This window comes from Nyctereutes procyonoides, unplaced genomic scaffold (genome assembly GCF_905146905.1).
Source record: "Nyctereutes procyonoides isolate TBG_1078 unplaced genomic scaffold, NYPRO_anot_genome, whole genome shotgun sequence".
NCBI lineage: Eukaryota > Metazoa > Chordata > Mammalia > Carnivora > Canidae > Nyctereutes > Nyctereutes procyonoides.
The window spans coordinates 18252984-18272358 of NW_026575037.1; the positions used below are offsets into that span (position 1 = coordinate 18252984).

At 42.0% G+C, this 19375-nt stretch overlaps 1 protein-coding gene and 1 pseudogene across 5 annotated transcripts in view; one reads left to right on the forward strand and one right to left on the reverse strand.

The window, feature by feature from the left end:
• The window catches only part of HHAT (hedgehog acyltransferase), a 317033-nt gene that overhangs the window by 291562 nt on the left and 6096 nt on the right, over positions 1-19375 (reverse strand). For 3 of the 5 annotated variants that reach the window (XM_055319514.1, XM_055319515.1, XM_055319513.1), the window contains exon 2: positions 10192-10325. In XM_055319514.1, coding sequence (XP_055175489.1) covers positions 10192-10282 — 91 coding nt within the window. In that variant the 5' untranslated portion in view covers positions 10283-10325. Of the gene's footprint in view, positions 1-10191; positions 10326-14423; positions 14672-19375 lie in introns of those variants that run through there. The other 2 variants (XM_055319516.1, XM_055319512.1) reach the window with 2 other exon arrangements.
• Positions 5783-5934, forward strand: LOC129506063 (mitochondrial import receptor subunit TOM5 homolog; annotated as a pseudogene).

Consider the following 19375-nt stretch of genomic DNA (forward strand, 5'->3'; position numbering starts at 1 on the left):
AATTCTGGGGCCTCTTAAATCAAGCCACCATGTGATTTGCATGGGAATCCTTAGGGCTCCCCAAGAGAAGTAGAAGCAGCCCCAGACTGAAATGGAAACACTCCAGAAAGGAGGAAGCCATAAGCTCTGTGCATGTCCTTTTGTGTTTGACAGAACAGCAGGGAGCACCGGCTGGAGGAGTGAGGAGCTGTGGAATCTAACACTGAGGGTTGACTTCAAATGTCCTCCAGCCCAGGCCCTGTGCCAAGTCACTGTGACAAGTTTACTACAGGTGTTAAGAAAGTCAACTCTCAGGACACCTGGGTGGCTCAGTTGGTCAAGCGTCTGCCTTCCACTCTCAGGTCATGATCCCAGGCTCCTGAGATGGAGCCTGTCAGGCTCCCTGCTCAGTGGGGAACCTGCTTTTCCCTCTCCCCGCCCCCCATTTGTGCTCCCTCTCACTATCTCTGTCTCTCTCTCTCTTTCAAATAAATAAAACCTTAAAAAAAAAAAAAGTTGGCTCTCTGGAAGCCAACACTGCCCTCCTCTCCCTTGAGGAGGAGGCCAGGGCAAGCCTGAAAGAGGAAGGGGTGGGCCAGCAAGCCTGGATTCCCAGCAGGAAAGCAGGAACTCTAATGCTTCCTACAACCCTGGCCACAGGTGACAGGGGAAACAGGGTGAACCACAACATGAAGCACTGCCAGACAGATCCCGCGGAGCCTGAACTGTGACACACGCTATTGATGCTGGCCATCAAGACAGACTCTCCAGTCCTTGGCTCCAGCAGGGGCTATTATGCACTTGGGTCCTTTCACAAAAGACCTGTTAACTGAAGGGCCCCTGGTGGACCCTTCCATGGTTCCAAGGGCACGGCCACCTGTTCAAAGACAGGACCAGAGGTAGCCTCCATTTCCCCTCCCTGAACTGGGCTCTCCAGAGTTGCCAGCTGTCTTGCAACCAAATTCTTCTAGTCACAAAAGCAAGTGGGAAAAATTACCTGATTACAAAGCCTGTCCCTCATGAGAGGGAAGTGTGTTGTATGAACACAAAAAAACAATCTGTAAATGTACCACTACATCCCTTCCTTATAAACAGACTAGTGATGATAAGAACAGGTGAGTTTAGGAATAAACAAAAGGTAGAAGGTGAAAATGCTCACATATAACTGTATTCCACTTTCAGAATACCTACTAAAGAAACAAAGAAATTGGGCGTGGCAATTCAAATAAATCATTTGTTCCATACTTGCTTAAATATTGGGACTTCCTGGTCCTTGCTTAAATATTGGGACTTCCTGGTCCTACAGAATTTATTTAGAGAAACATTAACCTCTGCCCACTGAAGATTTCTTAAAACGAAAACAAAATGTCTCAGAAATGGAAATGTAAATTTATGGAAAATACCATTCTGTTTATAAAAATGCCCCTAATATGCAAGTTTTCAGGAAAAGAGTCACAGCATAAAAGTTGAGCCTGGGCTCTGTAAAGCCAAAAGGATCTAGGGTAGCCTACTATTCATTAGAGAGTAATTGTTATAGAAAAAAAATGGTAACATTTATAAATAAATCCAAGAGATTATTTTTTGAAAAAGAGAACAAATCCGCTAAGTAGACAAAACCTCTGGTAAATTACCTATGATAGAAAAAAATGAGACATGTATTTCAAAACATATAATCTACAACTGGATATTAATATATTTGAAAATTCCAATAAAATGGAAAAATGTAGGGGTGCCTGGCTGGTTCAGTTGGTGGGAGCACTCAACTCTTGATCTCATTCCCCATTCATTTTATGACAATAACAGAATGCGGATATTAAAATGATGAAATGAAAAATAAAACTACAGGCCAATGAATCTCACTTAGAAACTAATAATTAAAACAAAACAAAAAAGAAAACAGGGGATCCCTGGGTGGCTCAGTGGTTTAGCATCTGCCTTTGGCCCAGGGCGTGATCCTGGGGTCCTGGGATCAAGTCCCACATCGGGCTCCCCACAGGGGGTCTGCTTCTCCTTCTGCCTGTGTCTTGGCCTCTCTGTGTCTCTCATGAATAAATAAATAAAAGATTTTTTAAAATAAATAAATAAAAAACACTCGGAAACAAGCAGTATATTTTAAAATACCACAGCCATAGGTTTGTTGTAGGAAACCATATAAGCCATCCTGGAAAATACATGAGTTTAAAATATGTTGACCGCTTGAAAGGGAAAAACCATGTAATCATCTGAGCAGGTGCTTTAAAAATGAATTCAAGATTTATTGATTTTAAAAATTTAGTAAAAGGGAGCTAGCCAGACTCCTTAGCATGATTTAAAAAAAAAAAAAGGTAGAAAAAGCAAAGCTTATTCAACTTTTCAGTAATGGTAAAAACAGTACAGGGATTTCCATTAAAATTAGAATTAAAGGGAACGCCTAGCTGGCTCAGTGGTTGAGGATCTGCTTTCAGCCCAGGGCCTGATCCTGGAGTCCCAGGATCAAGTCCCACATCAGGCTCCCTGCATGGAGCCTGCTTCTCTCTCTGCCTATGTCTCTGCCTCTCTGTGTGTGTGTCTCTCATGAATAAATAAACAAAATCTTTTAAAAAAATTAGAATTAAAATAAAAATAGCATTCTTTCCCAACTACCATATTGTTCAGAAGTCCCAGCTAAACAATAATAGATGAAGGAAAACCATTAGCATGATCTGCAGATACTACCTATACACAAAAAAATTAGGAAAAATCTAAGGTAAGCTAATGGAACATTAAGAGAAGTCAATATAAATTGTTGGAATATAACATCCATAAACCAAAATAAATACCTTTATAGCTGAATCAGCTACAAATTGTAGGAAATATAATCAGAAAATTTTCCAATTATGAAAAAAAAAGACTCCAATAATCTGAATAGGAATTTTAGCAGGATCTGTTACGAAGAAGACCAGGAACTTTTACTAAGGGGAAGAACGGAAGACCTAGAAAAAACACCAAATCCGCGGGTGGAAAAATACAATATTATAAGAATATTAATTATTAACAAATTAATTTCTAGGCTTCCTGTAATTCTAATTAAAACCATAATGAGATTTTTTTAGAACGGTTTCAAATATGTATACGAAAGAATAAACCAGTAAGAACAGCCAAGTGTGGAAATGAAGAAAGATGAGTGGCTAACCGATTCCACAAGATACTCAAATATTTTACAAAGCATTTTTAATTAAAACAGTGCAGTAATGATGTATGAATTGATTGAAAAATCAATGAAACAGAAAAGACAGCTCACCCACCCACCCACTTAGCAATGATAAGGGCACCCGAGTAGCTCAGTCGGTTGAGTTGAAACTCTTGGTTTCCACTCAGGTCATGATCTCCCAGTGGAGGGGTTGAGCCCCACCCTCAGGCTCTGCACTGCAATGTCTGCTTCAGATTCTCTACCTCTCTGCCCCTTCTTCCACTCACACTCATGTGCATTTACATGCATGCACCCTCTCTCTCTCAAATCTTTAAAAAAAAAAATAATTTAGCAGTGATCAAAATTGCATCATAATTCAATATGGAAAGAGTTAATCATGTTTCGTTATCTATTTGGGAAAAAATAATTTAACTTTTCACTTTATATCATATACCAAATACATGTGAGATGAGTGAAAGAAGAAAGGCTCAATTTGCTGAAATACAAGAAGAAGGACACTCTCCAAAAGAAGAAATATTATTGACACAACCTTCCTGGAGAACAGTCTAGGGAAGTCTATTACGAAATTTAAAAATATTCATGTAGTTTGACTCTGCAATGCCTCTTCTGGAAATCCTTCCGGAAATCCTTCTGAGAAAAACTATCAGGTGTGATACAACAATACAAATGGGTTCCTTAGAAAAGAAGTGAGCTAAGCATTCGACTCATACAGTTGGAATGAAAAGGAACAGAGCAAACCCAAAGAAACAATAAGGAATGATAAAATAAGAGCATAAATCAGTGAATTGGAGAACAAAAGGAAACAACTGAGAAACCAAACAAAGCCACAAGCTGGAAAGATCCCCAAGCTCTCTGGCACAACTGATCAAAGGAAAAAAAATAAGAAGGAAGGAAAGGAGGGAGAGGTAGACAGACTAGCAAGGGAGGAAGTTAGGGAGGGCAGGAAGAAGATATAAAACAATATACACAGTATTTTATGTATTTTGGAGGAAAGCAAAACTACAGAAAAAAATTTTAAGTATGAGTATTATGAACTAATCAAATTGAAAACCGACACAGAGACGCCTGGGTGGCTCAGTGTTGAGCATCTGCCTTCGGCCCAGGGCATGATCCTCAGGTCCCAGGTTCAAGTCCCACATCGGGCTCCCTGTGAGGAGCCTGCTTCACCCTCTGCCTGTGTCTCTGCCTCTCTGTGTCTCTCATGAATAAATAAATAAAATATTTAAAAAAAGAAAACCAACAAAAATGCATAGATCTCTGGACAGCTATAAAATGTCAAAATAGGTACAAGAAGAAATAAATTTGAATATAAACCAATAAATAAATTGAAACAGTAGTCTAAGACTTCTGCTCAAAGCTGCTTTCCCAGGTGACCACCTATCAGGTTTTTACTGATGACAATTTGGCTCTTTTCATTTCAAGAACTGTATCAACCTGATATGAACACAATACATGGCCCTCTTTTAGGTAGAAGCATTAACTCCTTCAAGACTACTGTATGGCATATCTCATCTCTCCTCATGTTAACTGTACACAGAGAGACATAAAAGTGTTTCTACATCTACTGAACCACAAGGGCATAAACTTAATGCAGTAGGTCTGGATTAGCCACAATGAGGCAGAGCTACAGGGGAGAAGTCACCAAGCATAGCAGATCACCATCACCCCATCACAAGTATTTCCATATGACTTAGAGATGCTTTACGGCTGGTAGAGTCAGGAGGAAGAGTGGGGGGTGTTCTGTTCAGTCCCTGCTGTGAATTTACCAAAAGATTCCATTTGACTAAGGCCATTAAAATCAGTCTGCTGTCCCTAATGGCCTGACAACCCTGCTCCCCCAGACAGAGTGCAGTGAACAAGATGCCTGCTCCGTGCCCAGAGAAAGCAGCTGTTGCAGATGCCCACTGGTGGCATTTCACTTAATGGGTAAGTTTTGAGCCTGTAATGTGTTCTAGGCACTATATTTGTTCCAGATACAAACATCCCAAAAAAGTTTACAGAAGAGACAGTTTTCCCAGTGACCTACTTCTATCATGCGGGTAAGTAGCACTTTTTCCCGAATTAGACAGTAAGACATGGAGCCAAGAAGACTTAACATTGCACCATTAAACACATTTTGGCAAGACAGGGGGATCCGGTTTCCATGAGCTGAACTGGCAAAAGTATTAGAGAAAGAAGACATTTCTTGGGAGTAACCTGAGAAACACTTTGGCACTGATATTTAAAGGAAAAACACAGAGGATAAAAGAAGCTTCCAGGCTAGGGAGTGGTCACTAGTAAGTCAAACAGCATGACAGCCTCTGGATCAGCTGAAGTGCAGAAAAGCTTCGTACTATCCACAGAAGGATCCCCTCCCACCCGCATCCCAGCAGCCCCCTTGATGCAAAACGAAACATTTTGTTCCAGTGCGATAAAAAGTTAAAATTTAATAGTAGTAGAATAGACAAAAGGGCTTCCCCTATTAAAGCAAGGTGCTTTAGGAATTAAATTATCACTAAGTATGAGTGACAGAAAAGAACAAAATACTGGGTCTAGAGTTGAACACACCCGAGTTTAAACCCAGTTCCCCAGGTACCAGGCAGCCCCTGAGGAGAGCAGAGCGTGGCCGCTGCAAGGCTGAGAAGCAAAGCAGTGATGTTCCAGATTGAGGGCCTTGCGCCAAAGCTGGACCCGGAGGAGATGAAACAGAGGATGCGCAAGGATGTGATCTCGTCCATACGGAACTTTCTTATCTATGTGTCCCTGCTGTGACACTTTTTATCCTAAAGAAATTGGACAGCATATGAAGATGGGCATCACATGTGAATGCGAGATATGAGGAACCCAGTTGCAATTTCTACTCAATCTGCAAATGAATAGGCCCAGAAAGATGTAAGAGACTCTTTGAATGGACATAAAAATTCTGCTTGTTAAGAACAAGTGTGGCTCTGGTAACTGACCTTCATAGCTAAAGTTTAAAAATACTTGGGAAGTAAAGACATCTTGTGGTGATTGTTCAGCCTCTGTGAATGTTGATATAATTTTAAGTAATGTCAAACTCTATTTTCTAACAAGTATTATAATTTTATAACAAGTATTAATTAATTATAATTATATAAACTCTATTTTCTAACAAGTATATAATTAATTATAAGAATTCTGTCTACAATTTTAAAAAAAACAGTTCCATTAGAACCTATTAGATGTGTAACCTTGGATAAGTTGTATTTTTCAGCCTCTGTGGCCTCATCTGGGTAAAAACATACAATATGCATTGTGATAGGCTCCAAAGATGATGGCCATAAGTTCTGTGCACATGCACGCTGCTCCAGCCATAAAGAGGTATAGTCTTCACTCCCCTTGAGTCTGGACTGGAGCTGTGATTTGTTTTGACCAATAAATAAGGCAGAAGTGAATTACACAACTTCCCAGGCTGAGCTTCAAGAGATCTGTAGCTTCTGCTTTTGTGTACTTGCAATACTCCCTCTTGAACCCAAGTTGTCTTGTCATGAGAAATATAAGCCAAGTGAAGAGCCATGCAGAGAGAACCTTTGCACACTAGCTGATAGCCCTCCATTGAGGTCTTGGCCAGCCAAGTGAGTAAGCCACCAGAAGACTGCAACCCCGCTAACACCACACAGAGCAGAAGACCTGCCTGCTGAGTCCAACAGAGGGTCATTAAAAACAAACTCACAGACAAAGACACAAAAATGAAGTAGTGCAATCCATAACATCAACAAGCCAAAAAAGAAAAACCACGTGGTCATATCAAGAGATGCACAAAAAGCATCTGACAAAATCCAACACCCATTTACAATTACAAACTCCACAAACCAGAAATAGAGGGGAACTTTCTCAACTGGATTAAGAGCATTTACAAAAACCATACAGTGAACATCGTATCTAATGGTCAGAAAGCTTCCCTGCTAAGATCAGAAAAAAGGCAAAAGTGTCCCCTCTCACCACTCCTTTTCAATATCATAATGGGAGTCCTAGCTAGTACAACAAGAAAAATGAAATAAAGGGTATACAGAATGGAAAAGAACAAACAAAACTGTCTTTGTATGCGGATAATATGAATACCTATGTAGGAAAACCCAAAGAATCTACAAAAAAAACCTCCTGGAACCAATAAGCTATTATAGCAAGGTTGCAAGATATAAGATTAATACGCAAAAGTCAATTACTTTCCTCAGATCAGCACTGAACAAGTGAAATTTAAATTAAGAACACAACACCATGTACATTACCACCCCAAAAAGTGAAATACTTAGCTATAAATCTAACAAGATACATACAAGTTATAGGTTAGGAGAACTAGAAAACTCTAATGAAAAATAAACAGAAAAAAATTGAGAGATATTCCATGTTCATAGATAGGAAGACTCAATATTGTTAAGAGGTCAGTTCTACTCAACTTCATCTATAGATTCAATGCAATCCAAATCAAAATCCCAGCAAGTTCCCATGTGGATATAGACAACATGATTCTAAAGTTTATATGGAGAGGCGAAAGATCTAGAATAACCAACACAATATTGAAGGAGAAGTACAAAGTTAGAGGACTAATACCACCCAATATCAAGACTTATAAAGCCTAGCATTCAAGAGACTGACATTAGTGAAAGAACAAATAGATGAATGGAACAGGATAGAAAGCCCAGAAAAAGACCCACAAAAATACAGTAAACTGACCTTTGACAAAGGAGGAAAAGTAACACAACACAGAAAAGATGGTCTTTCCACAAATGCTGGACCTGGACATCCACATGCAAAAAAAAAAAAAAAAAGAAAGAAAGAAAGAAAGAAAGAATCTAGATGCAGGCTTTACATCCTTCACAAAAATTAACTGAAAATGCATATTATTGATCTAAATATAAAATGCAACACTACTGAACTCTTAGAAAGTAACATAGGAGGAAATCTATGACCTTAGCTCTGGGAAGTACTTTTTAGATACCCAAGACACAATGCATAAAAGAAACAACTGGTAAACTGGCCTTAACCAAAATTTAAAATATCTGCTCTGTAAAATACACTGTCAAGAGAATAAGAGGAAAAGTCACAGACTGGAAGAAAATATTTGCAAAAATCCAAATATATTGTATATTATCCAAAATATACAAAGGACAATTAAAACTCAATAATAAGAAAATAAACAACCCAATTTAAAAATGGGCAAAAGACCTGAACAAACACCTCACCAAAGATTAGATATATATGGCAACGAGCATAGGAAAAGATACTCCACATCACGTCATCAGGGAATTGTAAATTATAACAGTAAGATACCGCTACATACCTACTAGAATGGTGAAAATCTACTGACATCCACTTATGGAAAAGACTACTGACTAATTGCCAGTGTCCATTCTTTCCTCCTCTAAAACAGAACAGCTTAACTGGATAAATGGACTTCCAACCAAAGATTACATTTACTTACTTTCCTCACAGTGATGTGGTACAGGACTAGGTTCTAGCAAATGGCATTTCAATGGATATAATGTAAGCAACTTTCAAGTCACACTCAGAAAAGGAGAGGGCCTGTTCTCCCCCCTCCCTTCCATCTTCCCTTCTGGGAGAAAAGTGAACATGACAGCTGGCACTGAGGCAGCCACCTGACATTATGAGGTGAAGCCACACGATGAAGATGGCAGAGGGACATGGTAGGAGGAGCCAGGCTCTCTGGTGCTCTCTGGACACAACATGAGCCTTGTTGGAAGGCTCATGAGTTATGTTGGAAGCTGTGTTTCTGCTGCCAAACCTGTCTTCAAAGTAATATGCCATCTCATAGGGCTGTTCTAATGATTGAGTGAGACAAGGTACATGACGTATCTAATACGGTGCCTGACATAGAGCAGAGTTAGTTTCCCTACATGGGTCTTGGGAGCTCAGAGGCTCCAGCAAGGGAATGCAACCACTTGGCCAGCCTTGACAAAAGAACAGCCCTCCTCTACTGTAGATGGTCTGTCTCTGCAACCAAGCCCATGGCTTTGAATGGGACATATGTCGAATGCTGGGGATGCATAACCAAATCAATCCCAGTGATACATAAGGAGGTAGGTGTTCAGAGCAGAGCACTGCCAACTGTGCTTCCCGAAACCCACCTTGATCATTTTAAGTGATTTTTCAGCATATTTCCCTGCCAAACTCCTCACATAAATAGGCAATGTCTTTCACAGCCTTTCTTTGCTTTTTGATCTAAGCTCACTGTCCCCTTGCACTCTACATTCCAGTACCACCGAGTGGTTTATAGTCACCAGACCACGCTAAGCTTCCTCACACCCTAAAGGCTTGTCCACTTGCCTGCAAACTCATCTCTTTCCACAGATCCTCTGTGGTCTTCTCTACCTAGCTGGCTCCTCCTCTGCCTTACAACAAAGCCCAGTAATCATCATCATCTCCAGGAAACTGCCCCTGACTACAGAAGAGACCATCATGGTCCCTCCACATTTCTTTCTCCCATTCCTCCATAGCATGGGAAGTCTGAGTGGCGCATGGCCACCAAGCTAAAGATGATGATTCCCAGCCTCCCAGCTGTGTTCATAAGACCTGGTACTGGCCAACTAAGAGTCAGCAGAAGTGACCAAGTTAACTTGCTGAGCTCCCCTTAAAGGACAGGAGGGTTCCCCTTCCCCTTCCTGGGGGCTGGAATGTGGATTTAGTGATGATTCTTCTTCAAGTATTCAAATCACTGAACACAGGAGAACAAAAAGACAAAAGGAGTCTGGGCCTCCAACACCATGAACTGCCTCCACATGTCTGAGAACAATGATGATGGAAGGGATATGTAAGAGGTTACTGCATATCACCTCCACAGCCTTCAACAGCCATTGAAGCAAAGCCTCCTCTGACAGAAAACCAGCCACAGGATCCCCACCCCCCCAAGATCCAGGATTAGGGTGGAAAATTGCACTGACTCAGGTCATGGACTCAAAGTGTCCCAGGCAGGGGAAAGCAAAGCAGAGTCCAAGTCATCCCAAGCCCATGAGACAATCTTCCTGAATCTTCTATCTCTGAGAGCTTCTTTTCGTGAAAGAAGATCAGGAAAATTGGGACCTTACCTCTGGAAGCTTTGTAAACTTCATAGAAAGAATAGAGGTGGAAGCCTAGTGAAGCGCACAGGTAAAAAGACAGTTCCCACCAGGGCAGCATTGTTCCTTGTGACAAAGGGTCCAAGCAGACACACGGAGAGTTTCTAGGAAGAGAAACAGAAATAAAAACATTAAGCCACAGACATGACAGCAGGGAACAGCATCTTATCCGTTCACTTGCTCTTTCAGGGACCCGGCACTATTTACAGTGATAGGGATATAACCCCAGTCCTACTTCCTGCCGCCAGTGACCCTGTGCATCCTGCATCCAAAATGCACACATGCACACACACAGAGACACGCACATGCCCTGCCTTCCCGGGGATGGGCACGTCTTCCCTATGAGCTCCCACAGCGCCCCCATCTGCCTCCCATCAGAGTGTACACCAGACAGTCATGTGCTCATTGCCTGACATGCCTGCCTCCCCCTGCGGAGGGGGGGCGGTGTGTGCTTTGGAGAACAGGGACCATGATCTCTGAGTCCCCAGGCCCCAACACAGGGTGTGGAATATAGCGGGAAGGAACTAGTGCTCCATGAAATAATAAATGGCTTCAAACCCTGAATAGAAGTACAGATCATCTCCAAACATGTTCTTTTTTTTTAAGATTTTATTTATTCATGAGAGAGAGAGGCAGAGACACAGGCAGAGGGAGAAGCAGGCTCCCTTCAAGGAGCCTGATGTGGGACTCGATCCCAGATCCCAAGATCATGCCCTGAGCCAAAGGCAGACGCTTAACCACTGAGCCACCCAGGCAGCCCTAGGTAAACTTAAGGGAAAGTGAATAACGTGACCCCCAGCAACAGTGGTGGACACTGCTAGTAGCCCACCCCACGATATTTGGTTTCCTTCGTTACACAGAAATGGAATTATCTGAATGCACAGGATGCTAAGCTCAACCGGATAGTGTAGCCCAGTGTGGGCATTTGGCTGCAAGGCTGTGGTCATGCCCCTTCTGCTGGCCAGAGCCCGAACAGCCCACCTTGGGCCAAGGGGAGAATCTTAAACAGCCTGGAAGTGCATTTCTCTTTCATGTAAAAGCACAGATATAAATGGTCGGGGGCAGTTGTGGGGGTGAGGTGGGACGTGGAGTTAGGGACTGAGGCTCCTCAATCTTCTTTTCTCACGTGGCTCACTTTTCTCACGTTTGTCTCACTATGGATGCCAAACTAAAATGGGAGCAAATTTCTAAGCCCCAAGCAAGCGCTTCTCATACAGGACAGTAATGCCATAAATCAGAATTCACACATGATCTCACTTTATTTTCACAACACCCTAGTGAAGAAGGTGGGGCAAGAGAGAGGGGCATTTTACAGAGGACAAATGTGAAGCATAATAAGGTCACACGGTCTGAAATAACTGAGCCAGGGCTCAAATCCAGGTCTTGGGAACCACTGGGCCCCCATGCCTCTCCTCAGCCACAGCCAGCCCCATTAATGCCAGTCCACAAAGTTACTTGTCCCTAGAGCCTGGCTTAAAATCCACCATGCACAAACTCCTTTCTTCAGGCTAAGAGAGAGCAGAAAAAGATACAAACGTTGGCTTTCATAAAATAAGAGGTCAGAAGTCAGGGGTCCTCCAACCAGGGTGCCCACTGGTACTGACCTAAGAGTTGCTCAGGCAGTTTGGTCGCAGGCAACCGGAGGGATCCAGAAGCAAGCACGTATGCTTTCGAACCCAAACATTCTCAGCCCTCAACACCACCTTCTTAGGTCCCCCTGTGATTTTTCAGAACCACTTCTAGCTTTACACATTTCCTCCCATACTTTATTTTTAAATATCTGGCATCTCCTAGAATACCTTAGAATTTCTTTGTGGAACTTTGTGGGAATATGGTAGTCTTCTCTTTAGTGAAAAGTTCCCTTTAACCTCTGGGTTTTATGTGTCTCCTTTCAAAGGATGTTCGTATTATATTGGATGGCCTCCTCACCTCATTAAGAATACGTGATTAGCAAAGGCTGAACCTCTAAAAAAATAAATAAAATAAAATAAACACTGCTGAAATGTGAACATAAAGAATCTTAGAGATTAAATGGAACTTCTAGAAGGCCTGCTGTTTAAAAGCTTTTCAGGGACATTCTCTTCTAGGACAATTCCTCTGCATTAATGATTTAACTGTGGGAAAGCAGAAAATTCAGTATTAAAATGTTTCCCTTTTTGGTGCTCTCAGCTATATTGTGTATGTTTTGCAGACACCTACACAGATACACAGTAATGAGCAACAAAGCTGCAGGGCTATATCTTCACGTTTAAAATTTAAGGACTAGACCAAATAGCCTCCACTTGACAGGATGCTGGAAAATTCTACAGCAAGCGGGCCAGGCCCTGGGGTGGGGGAGTCCCAGCTCTGCGACTTACTGGTCAAGAAACTTGAGTGGGCTACAACCACTTAGGCCTATTTCCTCAGGGCTGTTGAATGAATTTAAATGTAAAATGCTCATCAAAGGCCTGACACAGAGTAAGTGCCCCCAAAATATTAGCTATAATCTGACCAGTTAGTGAATTTAATTCATCAGAAGCCTACCTCACCAGAGCTCTGGTTTTCTTCTCCATCTGATGAAGTTTCACTCACCCTCCAAGTGGCATGGCCATCCCACCTACTAGGCTTCCTTTCAGTCCAAGGGCATCCCCAGAGCTCTCACTCAGCTCTCACAGGTTGTCCAAACCCCAGTCCAACCCCAGGCAACCCCGACAGCAAACAAACCATCCTTGGGGGCCACCTGGACATCTTTCTACCCAGAGTCTCTTCTTCACCACGTCTTTGCTTATCCCCAAGGGAATTAAATGCATACTCCCACTTGTCTTGTTTCATCACTCAAAATTCCAGGAATGCCACCTCAAAACACCACGACCCACAAACCCACATGTCCTTCTTACCACCTCTTTCTTCCCTACACCTGTCTTTTCAGCCCTTGCCCACCTATCTCAAGAAGATGCCTCTCCCTACTGTTTTCTTCTGTATTCATTTCAGCTGTGCCTTCAGAAAGCCAGAGTAGATACGTTTTAAAGGATTTAATGACCCAACGGTATCAAAGAAAAGGCAGGTTGAATATTGGGGAATATAACGAGAACTTTAAATGTCCAAACCCGTGAAGGCTCCCAAACACTCCCAGAAAATTCTCACGTTCCTATGCCTCATTCTCTAAACAAGCATGCTCTTTAGGGATAGGCTAACATGATGAAATCATAGGAGGTCCTTACTCAAATGGCTTCTTTTCTGTTGTTCATGCACAGGTCCAGTCCTGCAACAGCGTTATCAGCTTAGTGAGCCTAGAAATCATCACCATTTCTAAGCTAATTCTATGGGAAAAACCAACCTACAGCAGTAGAGGCTGTGCTGAAGTACAGGCCTACCTGACACAGAGGAGGCTGCAGCATGGATATGTGAGAGCTAAGGCGGGGGGGGGGGTGCAGGGTGTGTGATGGGAGAGGGGGGGCGTCTGATCAGGACTTTGAAGAAGTACAAATGTAGACAGGGGAGGTGGAGGGAGAGCAGGAGCCACGTGGCAGAGGGCCGTGAACACACTGTAGTACAGGTCTGGATTCCATTCGCCAAAGAAACCTCAGGCTTTGAGCCAGTACATTTAACTATTCGAGCGAAGCTTCAGGAAGTCGCCCTCTGACAGTGTGGCAGTCTAGAGGCAGGGAGGGCAGTGATTCAAGACAAAGGAGAAAGCACTAGAACCAAGCAACACAAATAGAGAAAAATTAAGTCGCACCTGGCATGAAACTAGTCCAGGAGGCAGTAGGATGAAAAAAGAGGAAAACAAAGAACATACAACGGCAAGTCCAAAGCTGTAAGATCACAGTATCTTAAAGCTAAATATTATTGATGAGAATAAGATATTTGAGGTAAATTAAGACAAAGTGATAGGGATCCCTGGGTGGCGCAGCGGTTTGGCGCCTGTCTTTGGCCCGGGGCGCAATCCTGGAGACCCGGGATCGAGTCCCACATCGGGCTCCCGGTGTATGGAGCCTGCTTCTCCCTCTGCCTGTGTCTCTGCCTCTCTCTCTCTCTCTCTGTGTGTGTGTGACTATCATAAGTAAATAAAAATAAGAAATTTAAAAAAAATAAAAATAAAAAAAAAGACAAAGTGATAGAAAGTACATTTACTACTAGGCTTTGGATGGAAATCATAGCCGGTTTCTCTGGGATCAAAGGGAAAGAAGTCAGACTGGCGTAACAAGGAACTTTACCTTTACCTACATATTGGGGTGTAAGGTCTCCTGAGGTGGGATGCCTAGGTGGCTCAGTGGTTGAGCGTCTTCCTCCAGCTCAGGTCACGATCCTGGGGTCCTGGGATCGAGTCCCCACATCAGGTTCCCTGCAGGAGCCTGCTTCTCCCTCTGCCTGTGTCTCTGCCTCTCTCTGCGTGTCTCTCATGAATGAATGAAGATTCCCCTGAGGCTGGGTATTTCAAAAAAGTACTTATCCGGGGATTATAGAACTCAAGAGGCCCACAGAATAAAATCTGAGCTGTAAAATGGCAAGAATTTCTCAGCTAACAGTTTTTTCTATACTGAAGTAACTTACATTTGCATTTACTTTGTAATTTAACACTCCACCTGCTTTCAAAGATACCATCTCCTCTACTCCTCACCAGGAGGGCTAACTGCTAGCTCTTTTTCAGGAATCAGAATCCTGCTCAGAGAAAAGCAGTGCTCTCTGCCCAAGTACAGGGAAGCCAGTGATGGAGCAAAAACCAGAACCCAACTTTCCAGCTCCCACTCTTTCACAGGCAGAAATCTTGTTCCTTAATCTTGGCAGAGAAGCACAGCTCAGTTTGCCAAAGCCAAAAATGTGCATAAACATAACTTCTGTAAGATGCTTTTCCCCGGCAATTTCCAATATCACTTCAAATGTATCTTTATTTTTGATGCATGCTACAAATGGATTCCAACACTTCCATTTTAAATGTTTTTTCCTCCTCAGTCTTAATATATCTAGCATTGAATGAGCTATAACCACATCCCACATGCACCAGAGGACTTTTAAAACAACTCTCAATGTTCAGTTAACAATCCTTAGGTACCAGCATCACCATTGTCACTTCTACCCATTAACTATTGCTCAGTGTCCTAAACTGAAATGTTCCTCCACTGAGATTCCTTTTTTTTTCCCACTGAGTCTCCTTATGCTGTAGTAACAACTGTACCATAATAAGTGCTATTTGCGATCTATGCCAAGCAAGCATTTAACAAGTATTATCTCATTTAATCTTCATAACAACTTTTTAAGGTCGGTACTTTGGGTACCCTCATTTAACACAAGACAAAACCAAAGCTCAGAAAGGTCAAGGAACTTGCCCCAGATCACACAGCTAGTCAGCAGCAGAGCTCAGCTTCATACCCACTCCAGAGCCTTCCCTCAGCCACCTCCCTACTCTTACAGAGTGCACCAGATTCATTTTTTTCAACGTCTATGATGAAATCAATCCATCAGGAAATCTAGAAGGTGATACGAGCTACATGCAAGCAAAAGACAATTTCAAAGTTACCTGTAATGGAGATAATCCTTAGGAAGAAAAGAAAATTTGTAAATTAACTAGATGTAACCAAAATACACATGAACTCATACTTTCCTTAAAAGAGTGACTGAACGGGCAGCCCCGGTGGCGCAGCGGTTTAGCGCCACCTGCAGCCCAGGGTGTGATCCTGGGGACCGGGGATCGAGTCCCACATCGGGCTCCCTGTATGGAGCCTGCTTCTCTCTCTGACTGTGTCTCTGCCTCTCTCTCTGTCTCTCACGAATAAATAAAGTCTTTTAAAAAAAAAAAAAAAGAGTGACTGAAGAAGACAAATTTACTCAGATATAAGAAATCAGCACTTACATAGGGATAAGTGTTGAGTAAAATTGAAATAATTCTAAATTTAGGGTCAAATGAGCACTCTAGAAATCACAAAGTGATAAAAGTAAAAAAGAGCACATGTACACTGAAATGACAATGGCTTTGAAGAGAATGAAAGAGTAGGGCAATATTCTAGCACATTTGGAGAAACTAAGAGACTTGCTCTTTTTCTAGGGTCCAATCTGATTAAACTTATTTTGCAAAATATAAGTTACAGGACTCTCACCAAGAAACCCAAATCCAGACACACTGTGTTCTCTCATATCAGTTTTCTCCAAACCCTACTTAAGAGTCTTATCCTTTACTCATATAATACTAACAAAAAAACACTTCTCCAAACCCAGAAGGGCTTCAATAACACAGAGGGATGACTGGGTGGATTGGAGGAGGTCTGCTGGACTGGGGAGAATGTCTAATTACACAATATTTTAAAATACATATGCTACTTCCAAACATGCACCAAAATATCGTGTATTGGTTCTGCACCACTGCACAATAAACCATCCCAACACATGGTGACTTAAAACAGCAAAGATCCAATTTTCATCATGATTCTGAGCCACTCTCCTGATCTTACCTGCCATCACTTATGTGACTGAGCCACTGCACAACTCAGCAGGGACTGGAGGGGCTGGGATGACCTCACCCGTGTGTAGCATTAGGGGCCGTCAGCTGGGTGTGTCTCCTCCACACAGACACGCATGCTCAGGTAGGCCTGACCCTTCACAGCATGGTGGCCTTGGCAGTCCAAAAGAACAAAAGCAAGAGGAGCAAGATCTCTTCTGGACCAGGCTCCAGAATTCACAGAACATTTCCTTGGTCAGGAGATCAGTCCAGATTCAAAAGGGAAGACAAGACTGAGTCCATCTTGTTACCAGAGCACAGCAATGGCACCTTCAAAGGGGGCAGGGATATGACCTACCACTCCTGGATGTTAGTGACTAATACATAAATTCTGGAGAGTTAGTGGGAAAACCACAGTTCACAAGGGAGCTTTAGTACATAAAATGTCACAAAGGTTGATATGTGTATATAAAATGAAAAAAAATTATGTTCCCCAGATCAGAATCTCAAAACCAATAGGGACCTTACTGTCATCTGATTTAATCTCTAGCCAATTTGGGAATTCCTTTTATAATAACCTACCTGACCATTTCTAGGAACATCAAGAGGCAGGGAAACAACTTCTAACCAGTTCTGGTTATTATCCTGTTGTTTCCTCAAACGGAATCAAAAAGTGGTCCCTCTGTTTTTAAAAAAACTTTCTGCCATTAGTCCAACTGAATCTTCTGGAACTAAAGGCCTGGAGGCAGGATAACGTGATGATTTAGAGAAGCCTGTGGAGTCAGAATGCCTCAAGTTCAAATCTCAGCTTTGCTACATCCTAGCTTATGCCCTAAGACAAGTTGCATAACCTCTCTATGCCTCGATTTCCTTATGTATCAACAGGGATCACAGCAACCCAGGATTAGTTGAACTTACTTGGGCATAGTAAGTTCTAAAATACTATTCCTTTAGTTTTTAACGCTATCGCCATTATACTAAAAAGGCTTAATTATTCTCTCCAATAATACTCCTTCAAATATTTAAAGATAATTAATGCCACACACTCCATCCTGAGCCCTCTTCCAGGACAAACACATCCATGATTGCTTCAACCATTTCTTCAGTGACTTGGTTCCTATACCCTTTACCCTTCAGTCACTTGTCTCTTTATAGTATAGGTACCTAGACCTGCACCTAAGGTCTGAAACTTAGGTTTGACCTCAGGTTCAACCTGAATCTTGGCAGAGAATAGGCCAAGACCATCACTTCTATTTTTCCATAAACTGTACTTTAAATAATGAAATCTTAGGTGCATTTCTTTGTTCAAGTATCAGTGAGCTCCTGAGAGCCAGGGTACTGTGTTATTTGTGAAGACAAAATATAAAATCGCATCGGGGAAAGGCCCCAAATAGGGCTCTCCCAGAAATGTCCAAGTGCTGGTCCCTAGAACCTATAAATACAGTACCTTACAGAGCACAGGGATTTTGCAGCTGTCATTAAGTTAATGATGGGGATGCTACCCCTGATTATCCACATAGGCCCAACATAGTCATGAGGGTCCTTCTGGGAGGAAGGACTCTTCTCTGACACAGAGAAAATGGGATAATGGAAGCAGAGGTGAGCATGATATGCTCAGAAGATGAAGGAAGGGACCACAAGCAAAGGAATGGAGGCAGCAACAAAAGGCAACAACAAAAAAGTCTGCCCTAGAGCCCCCAGAAGGAATGCAGCCCTGCCTGTGCATTTTGGACTCCTGACCCCCAGAATCCCAAGATAATAAACTTGTGTTGTTTTAAACCATTAAGTTTGTAGTAATTTGTTACAGGAACAATAGGAAACTAACATACCACACCTGCCTGTGGGAGGAAGGTAACTAAAAGGATTTACATTTTTTTTTAATCAGAATATTTTTAATCCAACTGCATAAGCAAATTGCAAGAAAATTAAATCTGAAACAAAATTTTGTATTCAGTTCTCACCTTGTCCTTTTTTGGCTTCCACCTCACACTGATAACAGTCTTAATATCAAACAAAGCTCTAAGTCTTTTTATATGAACTGCCATTGAGCCAGACCTCTGCTTTAACAAGGCTGCCAGAAAGGAGTCACTTTTTAAGTCCCTCATTCACAAAAGCTACTGATTTGCTATTATACCATCTCCCACAAAAATTTAAGACTTTTTCATCACCAGAAATCATGCCATCTCTATCTTATATTCCCCAGATGAGGGGCAACTGAATGAACCAAATATTTTATAATACACTATTTTAAGTAAACTTTGTATTAAAATATATTTAAATGTTTTTTTTTTAGTTAAAACTTTCAAAAAGCAGATTCACTCCAGTCATTGCCACTCCGATTAAAAATTAAATGCCTCAAAAGTCACATGTGTCCTTTCCTGTAACTGTACTCAAGGGGATCTCTAGCCTGTTTTTTTGTTTTGTTTTATTTAAGATTTATTTATTCTTGAGAGACACAGAGAGAGAGAGAGACAGAGGGAGAAGCAGGCTCCCTGCAGGGAGCCCAGTGCGGGTCTCCATCCCAGCTCTCCAGGATCACGCCCTGAGCCAAAGGCCTACGCTCAACCACTGAGCCACCCAGGTGTCCCTCTAGCCTGATTTCTATCATCTTATTCAGTCGTTCCTGTTTTCAAATTCTATATAAGTGGAATCACATTGCACTTACTCTGCTGTATGTACCTTCTTTTTGTTCAGCTAGAGAGGCTCATCCATGTTGTAAATGAGACAATAATCTGTTCATTC